Genomic DNA, 15,887 nt, shown 5'->3' with positions numbered 1-15,887 from the left:
CCTCTCTGCGGGGCTGCTCTCTAGTAGGTCCACCCCTWATCTGTACTGGTGTCCGGGGTTATTYCTCCCCAAGTGCAGGGCCCTGCACTTGCCCCTGTTGAACCTCATGAGRTTTCTCACCCAGTCCTCCAGTCTGTCCAGGTCCCTCTGGATGGCAGCACAGCCCTCAGGGCTATCAGCTGCTCCACCCAGTTTGGTATCATCAGCAGACTTGCTGAGGGAACACTCCAGCCCTTCATCCAGGTTGTTAATGAATAAGTTGGAACAGGACCGGACCGAGAACAGACCCCTGAGGTCACTCACACACACACACACACACACACACACACATATATGTGTGTGGCTGTGTTTCAAGCACCACTCTTCCCAAGGAGACATACAGGGGATATACGCACCTATGAGCAGTCCTGCCTCATGCGTGCTCAGGTGCTCATCATGGAGGCAGGCCTGCCTGCCCTCAGCGTGGACACCTCCCTGRTAACAAAAACACATTTTTTTTTTTCCCCTCYGCTGCTGCACAACAGGTTCAGCTGCACCAGCCCTGCCTTCACACCTTGCTGCATGAGCACTTGCCTCACCAAACGAGCCGCTGAGCTGGGGAGGAAAACAAGACCCATGGGAGTAAAGAAGACAGTAAGAGAGCCTCTCACCGCACAAAATGGCGGCGGGCGGGCGTCGCTCCCGCGACGACGCGCCGCCACCACCACACGAAATGGCGGCACGCGGCACGCGGGGCGGGTGGTTCGGTAACGCCGCGGCCCGGCCCGGCCCGGCTCGGAGCGGCCATGGTGCCCCGCGCCGATCCTCGGGCGGGGCGGCGCCTCCCGCCGCGGCGGCGCAGCAGCCCTCGGCCCCGCCCCGGGCGGCGGCCTCAGCCGGTGCCGGGCGGCATGGCGGGGCCCTGGGCTCTGCCGGCGCCGCTCAGCCCGGCGCAGCTCAAGCGGCTCGAGCAGCACCGCTACAGCGCGGCGGGGCGCTCGCTGCTCGAGCCCTCGCTGCAGCCCTACTGGGCCTGGCTGGTGGAGCAGCTCCCGCTCTGGCTCGCCCCCAACGCCATCACCCTGGGCGGCCTCCTGCTGAACTGCCTCGCCGCGCTGCCCCTCATCGCCTGCTGCCCCAGCGCCACCGAGCAGGTACCGGCGCGGCGCCACTGCGGCCGCCCCCTGCCCTGCCCTGCCCTGCCCTGCCTCCCCTGCCCTCCCCCGGCGCCGCCGCGGCCGTTGCGGGAAGGCGGCGGTTGGCGCCCGCCCGCCGGGCGTTGGGGCCGTTGCCGCCGCTGCTGCCTCTGCCCGCGGAGCAGAGGGACGACGTTGTGTCCGTGGCGGAGCGGCGGGGGCCGCTGGCGGCGCCGCGGGCCGCCGGCGTTGCCCTTTGCCTGCCCCAGGTGCGGGCTTGGCGGGGCCCAGAAGAAGCCGAAGCCGCAGGAACAGCCCCGGACGCTTTCTGCGGTGCGGGGCGTGGTTAAGGCGCCCTGTGACCACCCATCGGCACCACCACCGCCTCCCAGGGCTCCCCCTCCCGGCCGCCAGCTCCTTCATCCCGTGGGATCTGCTTGCGGTGGGACCTCCCGCAGCGTGATGGATGGCTGGGACCCGGTGACAGCCCCGTCACCGTTCAGAGACGGTTTTCCTTTTGATTACTGTTACTACATAACTTTGTCCTGGAGCACATTCCTGTTGGAAGAAGTGCCCCTTGTTGTCCCTGCGGCAGCTTTACCCTTCACGTTAGCAGAGAGGCGTTTGTGGCGGTAGCCACATCAAGGAGCAGGTCCAGGCCAGACGTGTCTTTGCCTGGACCTGATGTGGCCCCTTCCTCACTGCAGGCCTTGGGAGGAGCAAGATGCTTCCCACCCAGTGGCCCTTGTGCGGTTAAAGTGCTCACAGACCTGCGGTATCCATCCCATTTACCCTTATGGTGCCTTTGTGTCCAGATGTACATTTTAAAATGTTTTTTTCCCTCAAGAAAATAAGGCAGAAAGTCTTCTTTCAGCTGTTTTTTTATTTGTAGACCCTTATCCACAAAGAAATTGTACTGTTGACAATTCTTCCCTCTTCCACTTCTTTTGTGGAAGTTTATATTGAGCCTTAGAAACCTTGTTTGCTGTTTGTTTTTTAATTGCACAAGCTGAATTTGGTAACAACTACAGTCTGGGCCAGATTTCCCAGTTCAGGATGGCCACTGTAAATCAGTGTGTGTAAATCATCACTGTGTGATGCCTGATTTTTTCGTCCTGTTATTTTGCTCTTTCACTGTAGGTTGAACTTTCATTGCCCCGCTCCTGTGAGCCTAACTTTGGGTTTTTCTTGCCATATCGGCTAGGCCCTCATTCATCTCTCTTATTTAATAAATCATCCTGCCTTTCACTTAAGATGTCATGTGTCTGGATAGGTGTTTTTCAGATAGCCCAAGCTGCTGCCACACAGCTAGGTGCTGTGTGCTCTACTGCAATGTCCTTTTGTGTGCTTTTGGCTTGGAATATGTAGGCTGGAAGGGGTAGGAGAAAGGTGGAACTGGAAACAATGTTGACATTGATGAAACTGTGGACAGAACCAGTAGGGCAGCACATTTCAGAACTGCACCTCTCTAGCCTCATTAGTCCATACCACACCTCTCTATTCTGTTTATTAACAAGCTTTGATTATCAAATGCTGTGGACTAACCAAGACCTGCAGGCTTGGTGGAAGTGTGGGAGCACTGGGCAAAAGATTTAAATAAGGTAACAGGGAGGTATCTCTCTTTTAAAGATTTGGTTTGTGTAAATTGGCCTCTTTTAACAGTAGTGTATTGAAGAACACTTCCATCTTGATACTGGTACAAGCCATCCAAAACAAAGGTCTGGTAAGTGATGAAACATAAATCTTGCTAATACCAGTCATACTAGGTCAGACCTGAGAGCCACCCAGCTCAGGCTCCCTCTTGAGAGCAGCTGGTAGCAGATGCTTAGGAAAGAACATGAGTAGAGGGGTCTTTCCTTTGTATGTCCTCTCAGATGGCAGAAGACAGCAGTTTCCTGGGGCAGGGGTTTTCCTCGGGGGTTTTATTTGTTATAGCAAGAACTGGGGAAAGTTACCATTCATACGTGTTCCCCATTGTGATTTTTGCTTACTGGCCTTGGTTTGACGCTTGGTCCACTATGCCTTATGGCAGCAAATTTCACAGTTTAATGATGCTTTCTCTACTATGCAATGCAATTAACTCCTACCACTACCCAGTGTTCCCTTGCTCTCTTACTATGTAGTCATTATTTCTTTATGACCTGTTCTTTTTACTTTTTTCCCCCCACAATCAGTGTCCACTAAAAGCCAGTTTGTTGTTGATTAGCAGAGCATGTTTTAACTTCAATAAAATATTGTCTACTGTAGTAAAGTTTCCCTGTGTAGAAGGACCGTGGGTTGTGTCCCTGCCTTCCCTAAATGCACGTGTTGCCATAAGCTGCCTTATCTTGGCCTAAGCCCGGGCTGGCTGCACCCCTCATCGCTGCTGGCGCTGCAGGCTGCGCATGCAGGTTCTTATAGCGTGTCTGTGCCAGCTGGCTCGCCGGTTGTGTAACTCGTAAATCTACGGAAACAACATATGGGGACTGGTATGCCAAGTATGGTGATAGGATGGACATAACCCCCTGCAGAATACGAACAGTGCAGGTGACAGTGTCTACCTCACTGTGATTGCAGTAATGGTGGGATTGTATTTTTTCCTTTTTCAGTCCTTTTCTCACCAGTTAGAAATATTTAGGAATTTAATGTTTTGCTGACTTTTGAGTATATGCAGTGCACATGTGGTGCCTTAGATTAGGATTTTTCCTCACCATTCAATAGTGAGCTGTTTTGCTGAGGAAAAAATGATCCACCACCAAGTGACTTCCCCGAAGAAGTTACTTCCTTAGGGTGTGACACACAAGTCTCTTGGACCCTTCCTGTTCTGGGCAAACCTGATTTTTTTTTCCCCTCCCCTTTCTCTTGCATCAACATCAGGGATAAAACTGGCTAAATATAATTTTCTTTCCAGAGGAGGGAAATGAAGCTCTGATTGTGCTGCTTTTGTAGCTGCTAGTGGAGAAGTCAAGCTTCAGTAATCCTTAGAGCCTAGCCAAATGCTTTTATATAAAAATAACACCAGATGCTAGAATTTTAGGATAGAAATTTATGGTAACAGCAACTATGGCTTTGTTTTCATAGAGAAGCACATATATATGTATGTATTCAAAATATATACTCTTTGTATGTATGTATATGTATAAATATATAAAAGCCGTATAAAAGCTTATGGCAGTTATAATAGGCTCTATATTATAGGCTCTAAGCAATGTGGACTGTAAAACAGTCCAGGTAAGATTCATGCATGTCTTATTTGGAGAGCTTATGGCCTTTATTTCTGCTGTCTGTAATTGCTTGTTAATTAGATAGAGGTCATTAGGATTAGAAGAAGGCAGGAACAGAAAAGAGTAGATCACAGATTTGCAGTTTGCATGTGGCAAGAGAGCGAAGAAGCTGCAGAAAGCACCGCCATGGAGGGGAAGGAGGCCTGGGATGCCCTCCTGGGTACCTTTCTAGAGCTGCATTAAAACAAAGTTGAGGTGTGTTTATAGGAGGACACCAGCCCTTGCTGAAATGTGCTATCAAGAAAGTCATATATCTGAGGATACTAAAGAGGGAACATATGGGTCACTCCTGCCAGATCTATTATTAAGGGAAAGAAAGGTTTAGACTAAAAGTTTATGCTAAAGAGGGATTGTCTGAGATTTCTTCCGGTAAGAGAAATGAAAGGAGAGGCTGACAGGATGTTCTGTAAATGCCAAGTGTGCAGCTGTCCCTTGTGCCCGAGAGAATAAGGAAGCAGAGAAGAAGGTGAGATGTAGCAGTTGGTGTGAATTACGGTGTGGGGGTGTGAAGAAAAAAGCACTAAGATCCTGGCCTGGTAAAGGGGGAAACACTGAGTTGAGAGCAAAGTGGATCTGCACAGTACTCAGGAAACAAAGACTGGAGCACTCTGGTACGGAATGGGGAAAGGGAGCATTTGGCCTAAGGCAAGAGAGTGAAGGTTCAGGCAACCCTGGGGAAAATATCAATGGCTGTGTGGTTGGATTGAGGGAACTAGATCATAACTAAACCGAGAGGCCCAAATCTTTAATCGTGGCATAAGCGTCGGCTGTTGAATTCTCAGGACTTGGAATAAGTGATTTCATGAAGGTATCTCCTCTCTTGCAGCTGTGTGCTCTTCTGTGTAATGGCCTCACAAGAGCAGAAGGATAAGGGCCCCTGTTCAACTGGCACTTTCTCCAGAAGGAGAGGCATTCCACCTCTGCCTCAGCTGCCCAGGGAGGCTGTGGAATTTCCTTCTCTGGAGGTCTTCAAAACCCAGCTGGATGCTGCCCTGTGCCCCGTGCTCTGGGTGCCCCTGCTGGAGCAGGGGGTTGGACTAGATGATCTCTATGGGTTCCTTCCAACCTCAACCCTTCTGAGATTCTGTGCAATTTTGCCTGTCAGATGCCATCTGCAAGTTGCCTTGGCATCTCTTAAGTACAGATGCGACACCACTGAAACGACAGATGACCTGGCCTGTGTAAAACTTTCATTTGACAGGATCCTAGGGCTCTGCAATCTTTCATACATCATATTCAATTGAAACAGAGAAGACATCTCTTCTAGGATTTGTGCTCCCCTCTCATTCCATTAGAATAGCATCCAGCTCTGGCCAAGTAATATATTTGCTTGGACAGGATGTAACTTTGGGCAGAGGTAATAAACACCTCATCAGTGAAGAGTTGATGATTATCGGGAGCCTCCTGATGACTTTCTGCTGAGTCCATGAGCTGCGTCAGCATTCCCAAATGCTCCCACCTCTCCAGTTTGGGTCTGGCGTGGGAGGCTGAGAAAGGACATCCCTGATGGAGAGCCAGGCATGTGAGGAGGGGAAGGCAGCTGTAGTTGTTCTGAGCAGAGAGTATTAGGAGCTCTGGAAGCCCTTGTGCACCCTTGAGATTTGGAGAGCTCATTCCGATAAGAACAAGACTACTGAAGCTATTAAAATTGCAGTCGATAGCAAACTACCTTTGGCTATTGTAAGTTAGATTTGAACATTTTGGGGAGAAATGCTGCAGAGTCTGTTTCTAATCCCTCAGTTGGTCAGACACCTGTCCTGGTCTTCCACATCCATGGATCAACTTCCAATCCCTACATGTGCAGGGATACAGAGTTGTCCAATACGGTGTCAGCACGTACAGATAATAGGCACTGGGTGGAAGATGAAAACTGCCCGCTCTTGGCATGTTGTCAAGGAGCGGAGCTTTCTTGGTTGGGTGTCTGAGGGAACACTGCTGCTTTGACTTGATGCAGCAGGAACTACAGCCAACATCACTGAATCAGTGCAGTTAATGATAAAACTCGTAACTTGCAACCAGACAACGGCCGCTGTCAAAGGTCTTAAGATCTAACAGAGGTGTGATATTTTTGGTTTGCTTTTCACATTTAACACATCACACTTGCTTTGAGATAAAGTAAACTTAAGGAACATGTGCTGTGGCATTACGGAAAGTTCCATAAACGACCCGCTGAAACCACCCCATAAACCTTTGGTATTGATTGGAAGTGAGCCGTATTTCATGGGCGTTTCATTTGAAAAGATGGTGACAATACCGACTATACAGCACAGCAGTGAGGAGGAATTAGCAGCATTAGAGCTAATGATGAAAAAGTGACATAACAGGTTTCTGTTACTGGCTAGCGTTTCGGTTATGGAGATGATGCAGTCAGAAATAAGAGCCTGCCCACGCCCTGGCGTTTTGCTTAATCGGTGATGTGTGTGACACTGTGCGGGGGCCTGTGGAGAGGGTGAGGGAGGCTGCGAGYGTGTGGCTTCTGCCAGTGATACGCAGAACAGGGGACTCGGAAAAGCTCGCTCACATCTATCTCAGTTATAGGAAGATGATTGCATAAAGAGGGGATTTAGTGTTTGCCAGATGCCTTCCCTTAATTTTAGAAAATCTTTACATCTCTAAAGCTACTTTTTCATAATTTGTAGGTATGTCACAGTAACTCAGCCTTAGAAAACATTGTGAATTAACTTCGTGGCAATTCCAAGTGGCATGAGTGATAAAATAGGAAGTAGATCTAAAATTATTATAGCATTACGATGAAACTGTTGTTTTTTCTTGGTTTTCTGCTTGTAAGGCTCAATTCGTAAATCTGTCAGGAGCAAGTTTGGCTGAGAGTAACAGATAGTGTCAATATAACAAAACTATTATGAAAATCCCACTGTAACGACTGTGGATTATGTCGCAAGTGAAGTGATTGATCTTGGCTTCAACATGTCCTGATTGTTATTCTGTGCCCTGATCTGTCTGTCTTACGGCTGTCAGTCGTGTATTCTGGCAATGTCAAGAGCAAGGCTGGTGGCTGACAGGTAGTGGTGACCTCCATGCAGCACCATCTTCCAGCTTGTAGCTCTATGGTTCACAAAGTAAGGGTGGCAATAGGCACCTGCTGGTGTTGATAGGTTCTGCCTTGTCCCCTTTCATTGGAGGAGAGAAAAATTTTCTAAATGAAGATTAAGAACTTATTCCCACTTTCCTGTTTCCTCCTTCCCCCTAGATAAAATTTCTTCCAGTTTAATACAACTGTCAGGTGAGAAGAAACCTAAATAACATGACTAACTCCATTGGTAAGCAACACACCTGCATTGCTGCAAGCAATGGTGGGATTTCCAGTGTGTGATTTCCTTTTCATTTGTTTGTTTATTGACACTACTATGTTAAACGTCAAATGGAATGGAAGTGTTTACTTGTAGGCATAATCTGCAGGTTTGCAGCTTTCTTTGCTTCCTTGGGTGAAGGGAAGGGATGGCCTTGCCACTTCTGAAAAATCTTAGTAACTTTTCTGGCTCTCAATGAACATACAAATCCAGATTTCTTATAGCCCGAGTCCCTACTACTTTGAATGTCTGTTGCTTCAAAGCTGGGCAGAGCATACAACTTGACTTTATACTGATTCTGGTTATTAATAAAATCACAGAACTGATGACAACATTTTTTACATATTAAAAGCACCAAACTAAGGCGATAACATGGTCTATCAGCCACCTCTCAATGCGCGAGAAAGGAAGGCATGCTGCTTCTTGGCAAGAATATGCCTTTTCATTTAATATGAAGAATCCTTTTTTTTAAATCAGTGAGTATCCTGACGAGAAGAAGAAAGGGTTAAGAAAGCAGCTCACCTCACTTATGTTCTTACTGCTGCCTTCCAAGACACGCTGTCCTTTTCTATGAAGGATCACAAGTGATTTGCAGCTGCTATTTTTCCTTTTTCCCAGTAGTAACAATGGGTTTACAAGTGTGTGTACAAATTGCATGGATTTCTAAGTGTGTTTTTATCTGTAGGGTCCCTGAGACTTGACCTGTTGTCTAAACATACTAGTATTTATTGGACTTATGAGATAAACATCATCATATGGCCTGTTTGCGCTGCAAGAGAGCAACTGCAAAGGTCTGAAGCCACAGGCCATTACCTGGGAGTAGAAAAGACTTGGGCTTTGTGGCTGCCTATGACTTTTACATATTTACCTGCAAGCTGCTTCCTACATTTATACCTAACTCTGCTGTCTTCATGAAGAGCAGTTCTAAAGGCTAATATTAGTGATAATAACATTTGTATTTCACTTAAGACAAAAATGTGATTTATAGTTTCTGTAAAAAGTAGCATTTTAGTAAAAGCTACTCCCTGGACAAAGACACGTGGACTTTGAGTGTGAAATTAATGGTTTTGGAAGGTACCACTGTCAGACAGTTCCTTTGGACCTGAAGAGCAGTGTTAATGTAATTTACAGCTTGTTTTGCAACATTAATAGCTAATCTACATTAGCTAGACAGTTGCTCTTTCGTACTTGGTGAATAGTTTGAATACTTCAAACTATTTTCCAAGTACATATGTAGTCAATTTTTGTATGATGGAAAAATCTCCTTACCTCAGAGCTGAAGTATTAATTTAGTAAAATGTGATGGATTTTTATGTGTATACATTATAAACCTTAGAAAACTGTCTAATTCTTAATCAGTGCTTTACTAGCATTTTTTTGTTAAAGATTAATATTGTAACATTTTTCAGCATGAGGAATACAGATAACTAGAATTACTTCAGTGTTAAGATGGAAAAATAACTCAGTCAATGCAAGAATGAGTGAGGTATAGTAAATTAAATTGTATCTAGAGTATCTAAATTGCACACTAGAGTATCTAGGTGTATCTAGAGTAATTCATTATATAAGATACTATGGTTGTAGAGAATAGCATAGAAAACTTGTTTTGTCCATAAACTGTGTGCCACATAGCACAGTGCAGTATAATTCTGTGGTAAAGTATATTTTACCTTTAATGAAATAGGCTGTTGGATAATAAGTGGAGAACTGCCTAATGACACTGTGTATGACTCTCTTTCAGGCACCTTTTTGGGCATACATCCTGGGTGCATTAGGACTTTTTATCTACCAGTCTCTGGATGCCATTGATGGGAAGCAAGCCAGAAGAACAAACAGTAGCTCTCCCCTAGGAGAGCTCTTTGATCATGGCTGCGACTCTATTTCCACAGGTAGCCTTAACTTACTGTTACCCATCCTAGCTTTAAGACAAGTTGCGTGTTGTCAAGAGGAGCTACTGAATCAGGGCACAGTTGAGGTTGGAAGGGTCCTCTGGAAATGCTGCTTTGTTCCCTTCTGTTAGGGTAGCTCCACTGTCTCCTGGTCACTGCAGCCTGGCCTGCCCCAACCTTCATTTGTGACCAGTGTTCGAATATTTGAACAGTAGCTTTGGCAGGTGCTGGGACATGTGCACTTTGTTTTTACTTGTAGGTGAAGAAATACAAAGTTCTCTAAATGAGCTCAACTGTGAACAGAAAAGACCAGGAATCTCTGGGCAGGCTATGACCCTCTGTAGCACGTGTTCTGCAGCAGGGCACAGGCAATGCTAGTAAAGGATTCAAGTACCTAAAATGCTATTCCTAACATGCTATTCCTGCATGAAGTAAAGAGTTCACCTTAGAAGCCAGGTGACACAGAAAATCAGCTTGTTAATAGGATAGGCTGTTAGAAGGATAGTTTATTTATGTTCCTTAGGAGAACAGTTAAATATACATATTTATATATTTAGAGCTCCTAAAAAGCAGGCCTCCATCAGTTTTACTTTCCCGTACTCAGCTGCTGTCCCGGTAGCAATACTTCTGCTCCTATTATAGCTTAACGGCTACATTTGTCCTGGGAGTTGCAGTGTCCTTTGCATCTGCAGTTCCTGGAGCACTGCTAACCAGCAGCATCTAGGAAAGCTGAGCTGGGTCCACAGGCAGCAAAGAGCAAGTGGTCCCAGGGTCAGGGGAAAAGGGAAAGACTTGAAGCTGGGGCCCTCACTTGGAAGGAGTCTAGTGTTTGGTGTCTCATGCTAGGACTGTATCTGGTGTTAGCTACTGAATAAAACAGCAGGAATGTAATTACTTTGTTACAGTGATTGCAAATGCCTTGTATTTTTATTTCTTTTAGCTGCAGGCAAAGAGGCTTTTTGACTAACATGTTCATTTTTACTTTTCAGTTTTTGTTGTCCTGGGATCCTGCATAGCGATCAGACTAGGAACAAATCCTGACTGGTTGTTTTTCTGTTGTTTTGTGGGACTGTTCATGTTCTATTCTGCTCACTGGCAGACATATGTCTCAGGCATGTTAAGGTTTGGAAAGTAAGTAGGTATCTTTAGAACTACAAGTGACTTAATCTTGGAGACTGCTTCAGTTTCCTTTCTTCCTGTTTTTTCCTGCTCTCTTCTCCTCCCCATCTTTCCCTGCCCCAGCAGACTTCTGTCTTATCTTAATAAAGACACTGCATTTTACTCGCTAGAGGACTTGTGCTTTTACAGCTGATTTTAGCTACATATGCTTAATTTGCACATCTTAAGACTTTTTTTTTTTGTCTGCAGAATCACTTGCAGAACTACACAAGCAGTATGCAGGCTTGGACTGGAGCTCTTGCCCTCAGGGACTGTAAACAAGTGCCCTGTAACAACAGGGCAAGCATCTACTCTATCTCCCTTCACAGTCTCCCAGCCACCAGTTTCAGGCAAGGAGAATCTGAACCACATACATTTTTAAGAGAAATTCACCTGATAATGAATTTCTCTTCCATTACCATGTCCAGCCTTTCTTTGAACAAACTTTTTATCTATCATATCCTTTGGCAAGGAATTGCACAAAGCCGTGCCTAATACATGTTCAATTCCTGTATTCCTGAAGGTTTGTTTTTATTATTATTTAATCTAGCTCATGTTACCTTTGATATCCTTAAGGTTTTATGTTAGGTGATAGTTATATTGATCCCTGTGATGCCATTCATGACTTGCTCTTCCCAAATTGTAGTGGGAGGAGGCCTTGACATTTTTGTGGAATAGGATGGGGAATGCTGAACCCTCACACAGCTCTGGTGGTGCCTGGCCATGGTCTTATACTGCATTTAAACAACAAGCTGCACTTCAGTAATGATTTCTGAAAACAGAAAGAATATCTTCTTGAGAGATTTACAGATGAGTGGGGAGAGCTCTGTGACTTTCTAGGGAATAAATATATTCCATGTGTTCCATGTTTGCCTTTGAAATTAAATAGACACAACTTTTCAGGTTGTTTCAACAACAAAACAGGTCTTTTTTCAAGACTTGCACATCTGAGCTTTTTTTTTTTTTTTGCTTCGTTGGCTTCAGGAATGTCTTCTAAGCTATTCTTTTTTATTAAGCATAGAGAGAACCGTCTAAATGAAGTCAATAGTTTACTGCTCTATGGATGTCTAACTTGGATGAAAGGTTTCAATGATGGTGTCCATCAACCAGCATCTCTGACTTCTAGAAGTCAAATGATGAGTGAGAGTCCTAGCAAGGACTGGAACATTTGGGTACTGTTGACTTGTGCTGGATTAGTAAAGAGTACAAAAGATGGACTTTGGTGCCACCAACTGTCTGAGGTTCTGTGGAAAGCTGAAATTATAAATTTTGGTACGTTTGCACAACATGTTTATTGTGCAGCAGTGGCTGAGCTACTGTAAAATGTTATCCCTGCTACGGAGGGAAAACCTACTCCGAGCAGCATGGTCCCCTTTTCTATGTGCATGGACTCTTATTTGACTTGGATTCAACTCATTAAATAAGAAATAAAAGTTTAAACTAAGCTAGTAAGCTGAGTTGGCTTACCGTGCACTACTGGTACTTATGTGATGGTGAGTGAGGAGAAAAGCAGAAGGAGAGAGAATTTCCCATTCCAGTGGCTTTGAGTGATAAAGACCAACAAGTCATACTGTCTAGATGCTGCTTAAATATTGGCTTTTCTAAGACTGAGTTAGAAGCAGGTGATAAAAGGTAGTATATTTTTATCAGTTTCTCAGATGAAAAAAAAAATGATGCCCTCATTAAATGTGGGCATCAAATTAAATAACAAAGAGTTGCTTCCTGACTCTCCTTAAAACTAGTTTCCTTTGCAAAGTTTGTTGTGACAACAGTTGGTGTAACAGTGGTTATAATATGTTAAAAGAGCAAATCTTTCTGTTTAAGGAAATACTGTATTTTAAATTTCATGGTTAGATCACAACTCCAGTACAAAGACCTCTTGCAGAATCTCTAGTAGTGTAAACAGCACCTTAGATGTTGCGCTTTTCTGCGCTTGACTGAAAATGTCAATTCTTTGTCCAGAGTAGAAGTATCTACGTATTTGGGTCTTCCCACACTAAAACATTTCAGTAATCAAAATCATTGAGACAGAGTGAGACTACCACGTCTGAGTGCAAAAGCAAAAAAGTCCAGACCCTAGACTTCAAAGGGTGTCCAAGGCCACCTGTGTGGGTTAAGATTTTTATGGAAACATATCAGTTATATGCCATAGGAGATAGAGGACAAATGCTTGGCTATTCACTGACTCAATCTTCAAAATATTATCTCCATGTTAATGTGGCTTAAAAATCCTTTCTGTCCTAACTTGCTGTTCAGGGATCACGCTGTTACATGATATGCTATTAATGGAAAGGTTTGATTACATTTACTATGAATTTAATTTTCTAATTTTGATTTGATAATTACACAGCACCAAGTTTCTAAATTTGTTTAAAATTATCAAATAGTTAACAAGGTATTAAATCTTTTTTTTTTTTCTCACATATTAACTTTATATGTAGCTGGCTGTATATAATGCCATGGGTGTAATCTTAAATGTTAACTAACTTAAATGTTAACTTATGTGCTTCCCTATAGACTGTCTTCTTTAGTCATGAAAAATCATATTCCATATGCATCCTGTGACTTGGGGACATAACTTAAAAGTAACTGTTATTTTTTAATTCCCTGCAGAAAATACTTTTCCTTGAACTAGATCCTTTTTTTTTTTTCCCCCTCCATTTTTCCCTTCCTAGAGTTGATGTAACTGAGGTTCAGCTAGCTATAACAATGCTCCTTTTAATATCTGCCTGTGGAGGACCAGCAGTATGGGACTATGAGGTAAGAGAATTCAGCTCCTCAGCTCCTGTGTTTAGAGTTCCTATGGCATCTGAAGCTGTCCCGTGCAAGTATCATCAATGCTTACTAGTTACCTAATCTGCTATAGCTTACTGAGCAAATAGGGACTGTAGGTCATATTTATATTGTAGTTACCTTTGATAAAATGCCGTGACTTCCTATGCATGAATGTAGAGCTGTGTAGAGGAAAAAAGACCCCATCTGCCATATACAAACTTCTGATGTGCAACTAATTTTCTGATCATGCTTAACTCCTAACAAATAATTTCTGGGGATTTTCCCCCTTTGTATGCTTTATTGTAAGACACACATCTCTGCTCAATTAAATGATTTCTTAGGGGATGCTTTATTTTAAAATGTAAGGATTAAAAGCTTTAAAGAAACAAAGGGATAAAGTTAGGACTTTAGTTTGAGAGGGAGGTAAAAGAAATGATATTTACATGTCAGTTGAGATATTAGTGGATTTTTTAACTTATGAGTACACTGATTCTAGCCTTCTGGTTTCTAGACATTTTAAAATATATAAATATCTATATTTAAATAAATATTTTCTGTTCAAAAGCATTTCCCTATCTCCTATTCTGATTTTTAAAGACACACTTCAGTGGAAGGATTCAAAAGTATATTAAACTAATGTCATGATCAATGTCATGATCCTTTCTAGTCTATTAACTCAGAAATGTTTAGTTCTATTTCTTCACAGGACATGAACCAGATGAAACCATTCTGTGGTACTGACAACTACTGCAAATTGATTTAAATATAAATCATCAATAATTCAAACTAATTCACTAGTTTATTTGACAATTGGGGCATGTTTATCTAAACTTTTCTTTCTTTTCCTCATGTCAGAAAACTCTTCTGTTGTTTTTCAACTGCTTATTTTCAAGTTGGAAAACAAAGTCAGATTCATTTGGCTTTAAACCCTAATGAATTGTGATTGGGGTTTTGTTTTTGTTTCTGTCATCATTAAAATCTGTGGTAGTTATGCTGTATCTCAAAACAATCTATATTCAAAAGCTTGCAGTCAGTGATTTCAATTGCTACTTCTGTTTGTTTTGTTTTCTTTAATTTCTGCTGCCTTTGGAAGTTTCTTGAAACTGCAATTGATTCTCAAAGGTAATTGTTTAATTACAGTTTCTGTCTAGATACTATTCTAAATGTGAAGATACAGCATACAAAGAGTACGTGCCAAAGCACAAAGCAGGCAGATGGTGTTTGCGTTTCCTGTGGGTCTGTATTGTGTAACACAGTGAAGTGTCCTTCTCTCCCTCCCATSCCTTGGTTATGCAGCAGTTTGTGTCAAGCTTTTGCTATGTAGTAACAAGAATTTTTCAAAAATACTGTGAGGACAAATACAGTAAATTCTGAGTTTCAAGACCAGAACTTGAATACTCAAAAGGGGAGTTTAAGCGTTACAAAAGAAATCCCTCATCTCCTTAGTAGGGAAACTAATTCCTGCACAGTCCTCCAGAGCTTGTTTCCAAGCAGTCAGATAAAACAATTATTTAGCATGTATTGGTAGCTTTTTAATTGCTCTTTAAAAATGCTCTGATCCTTTCCTTTTAACCTTTCTCTTGCTTTTCTTGCTAAGGTCCCTATGATAGGAATAGAACTGAAATTCTTGGTGGTTTTTGGAATACTGTCTGGAACAGCAGTTTCTTGTTTCAATTACTTCCGTGTTATTTTTGGTGGTGGAGTTGGAAAGAATGGATCTACGATAGCCGTAAGTTGCTTTAAAAATCTGATTGGGCTTTGAATAATTCGTTGTTAGCAAAAAATGTGGCATTCAGGATTACTCTAAAGGTTTGAACATTTAGCATGCTCGCATACAAATTGCACACCTCCGTGCTGTTCATTATATTCATTATGGACTGTTGACTGCCCAAAGCAGAGGTTTAATTACTTGTCTTCTCTGCACCTATTACTAGGTATCTGTTGTCACAGGAGCAAGCAACAAATGTTTTTATAAAGCTGGATGTCACTCTAAAGTACATGAATAGTATTCACCCTACTGCTGCTAAGAAGAACTTACCCTGGCTTTTCAGCAATTCTAATTGTTTTTATTGAGTTGGATTTGCAGTAAGTGTAAAATCTAGACAATGTGGTGTCATTCAAGCTTAAGAATAATCTATTGTCCCTTTGTATTTCAGGGAACAAGTGTTCTTTCACCAGGCCTAAATATTGGACTGCTTATTACACTGGCTATTATGATCTATAAAAAATCTACAACACAGCTGTTCGAAAAGCATCCTTGCCTGTATGTTTTGACATTTGGATTTGTGAATGCTAAAATCTCACAGAAGTTAGTGGTAAGGAATCTTGTTTTGGTTTTAAACTTCTTAATTAAGAATTACATAATGTTTAAGATTTGCT

At 43.1% G+C, this 15,887-nt stretch overlaps 1 protein-coding gene across 2 annotated transcripts in view; it reads left to right on the top strand.

Moving 5' to 3' along the window:
- Positions 1-851: 851 nt before the first annotated feature.
- The window catches only part of CHPT1 (choline phosphotransferase 1), a 20,561-nt gene continuing 5,525 nt past the window's right edge, over positions 852-15,887 (top strand). For both annotated transcript variants that reach the window (XM_026038496.1, XM_026038497.1), the window contains exons 1-6: positions 852-1,133; positions 9,428-9,575; positions 10,565-10,706; positions 13,409-13,493; positions 15,106-15,237; positions 15,665-15,823. In XM_026038496.1, the coding sequence (XP_025894281.1) occupies positions 891-1,133; positions 9,428-9,575; positions 10,565-10,706; positions 13,409-13,493; positions 15,106-15,237; positions 15,665-15,823 (909 nt within the window). In that variant the 5' untranslated portion in view covers positions 852-890. The remainder of the gene's footprint in view (positions 1,134-9,427; positions 9,576-10,564; positions 10,707-13,408; positions 13,494-15,105; positions 15,238-15,664; positions 15,824-15,887) is intronic.

The sequence above is a fragment of the Nothoprocta perdicaria genome, unplaced genomic scaffold (genome assembly GCF_003342845.1).
Source record: "Nothoprocta perdicaria isolate Ctin4 unplaced genomic scaffold, notPer1 scaffold_210, whole genome shotgun sequence".
Classification (NCBI taxonomy): domain Eukaryota; kingdom Metazoa; phylum Chordata; class Aves; order Tinamiformes; family Tinamidae; genus Nothoprocta; species Nothoprocta perdicaria.
This window is presented reverse-complemented; position numbering and strand designations above follow the sequence as displayed.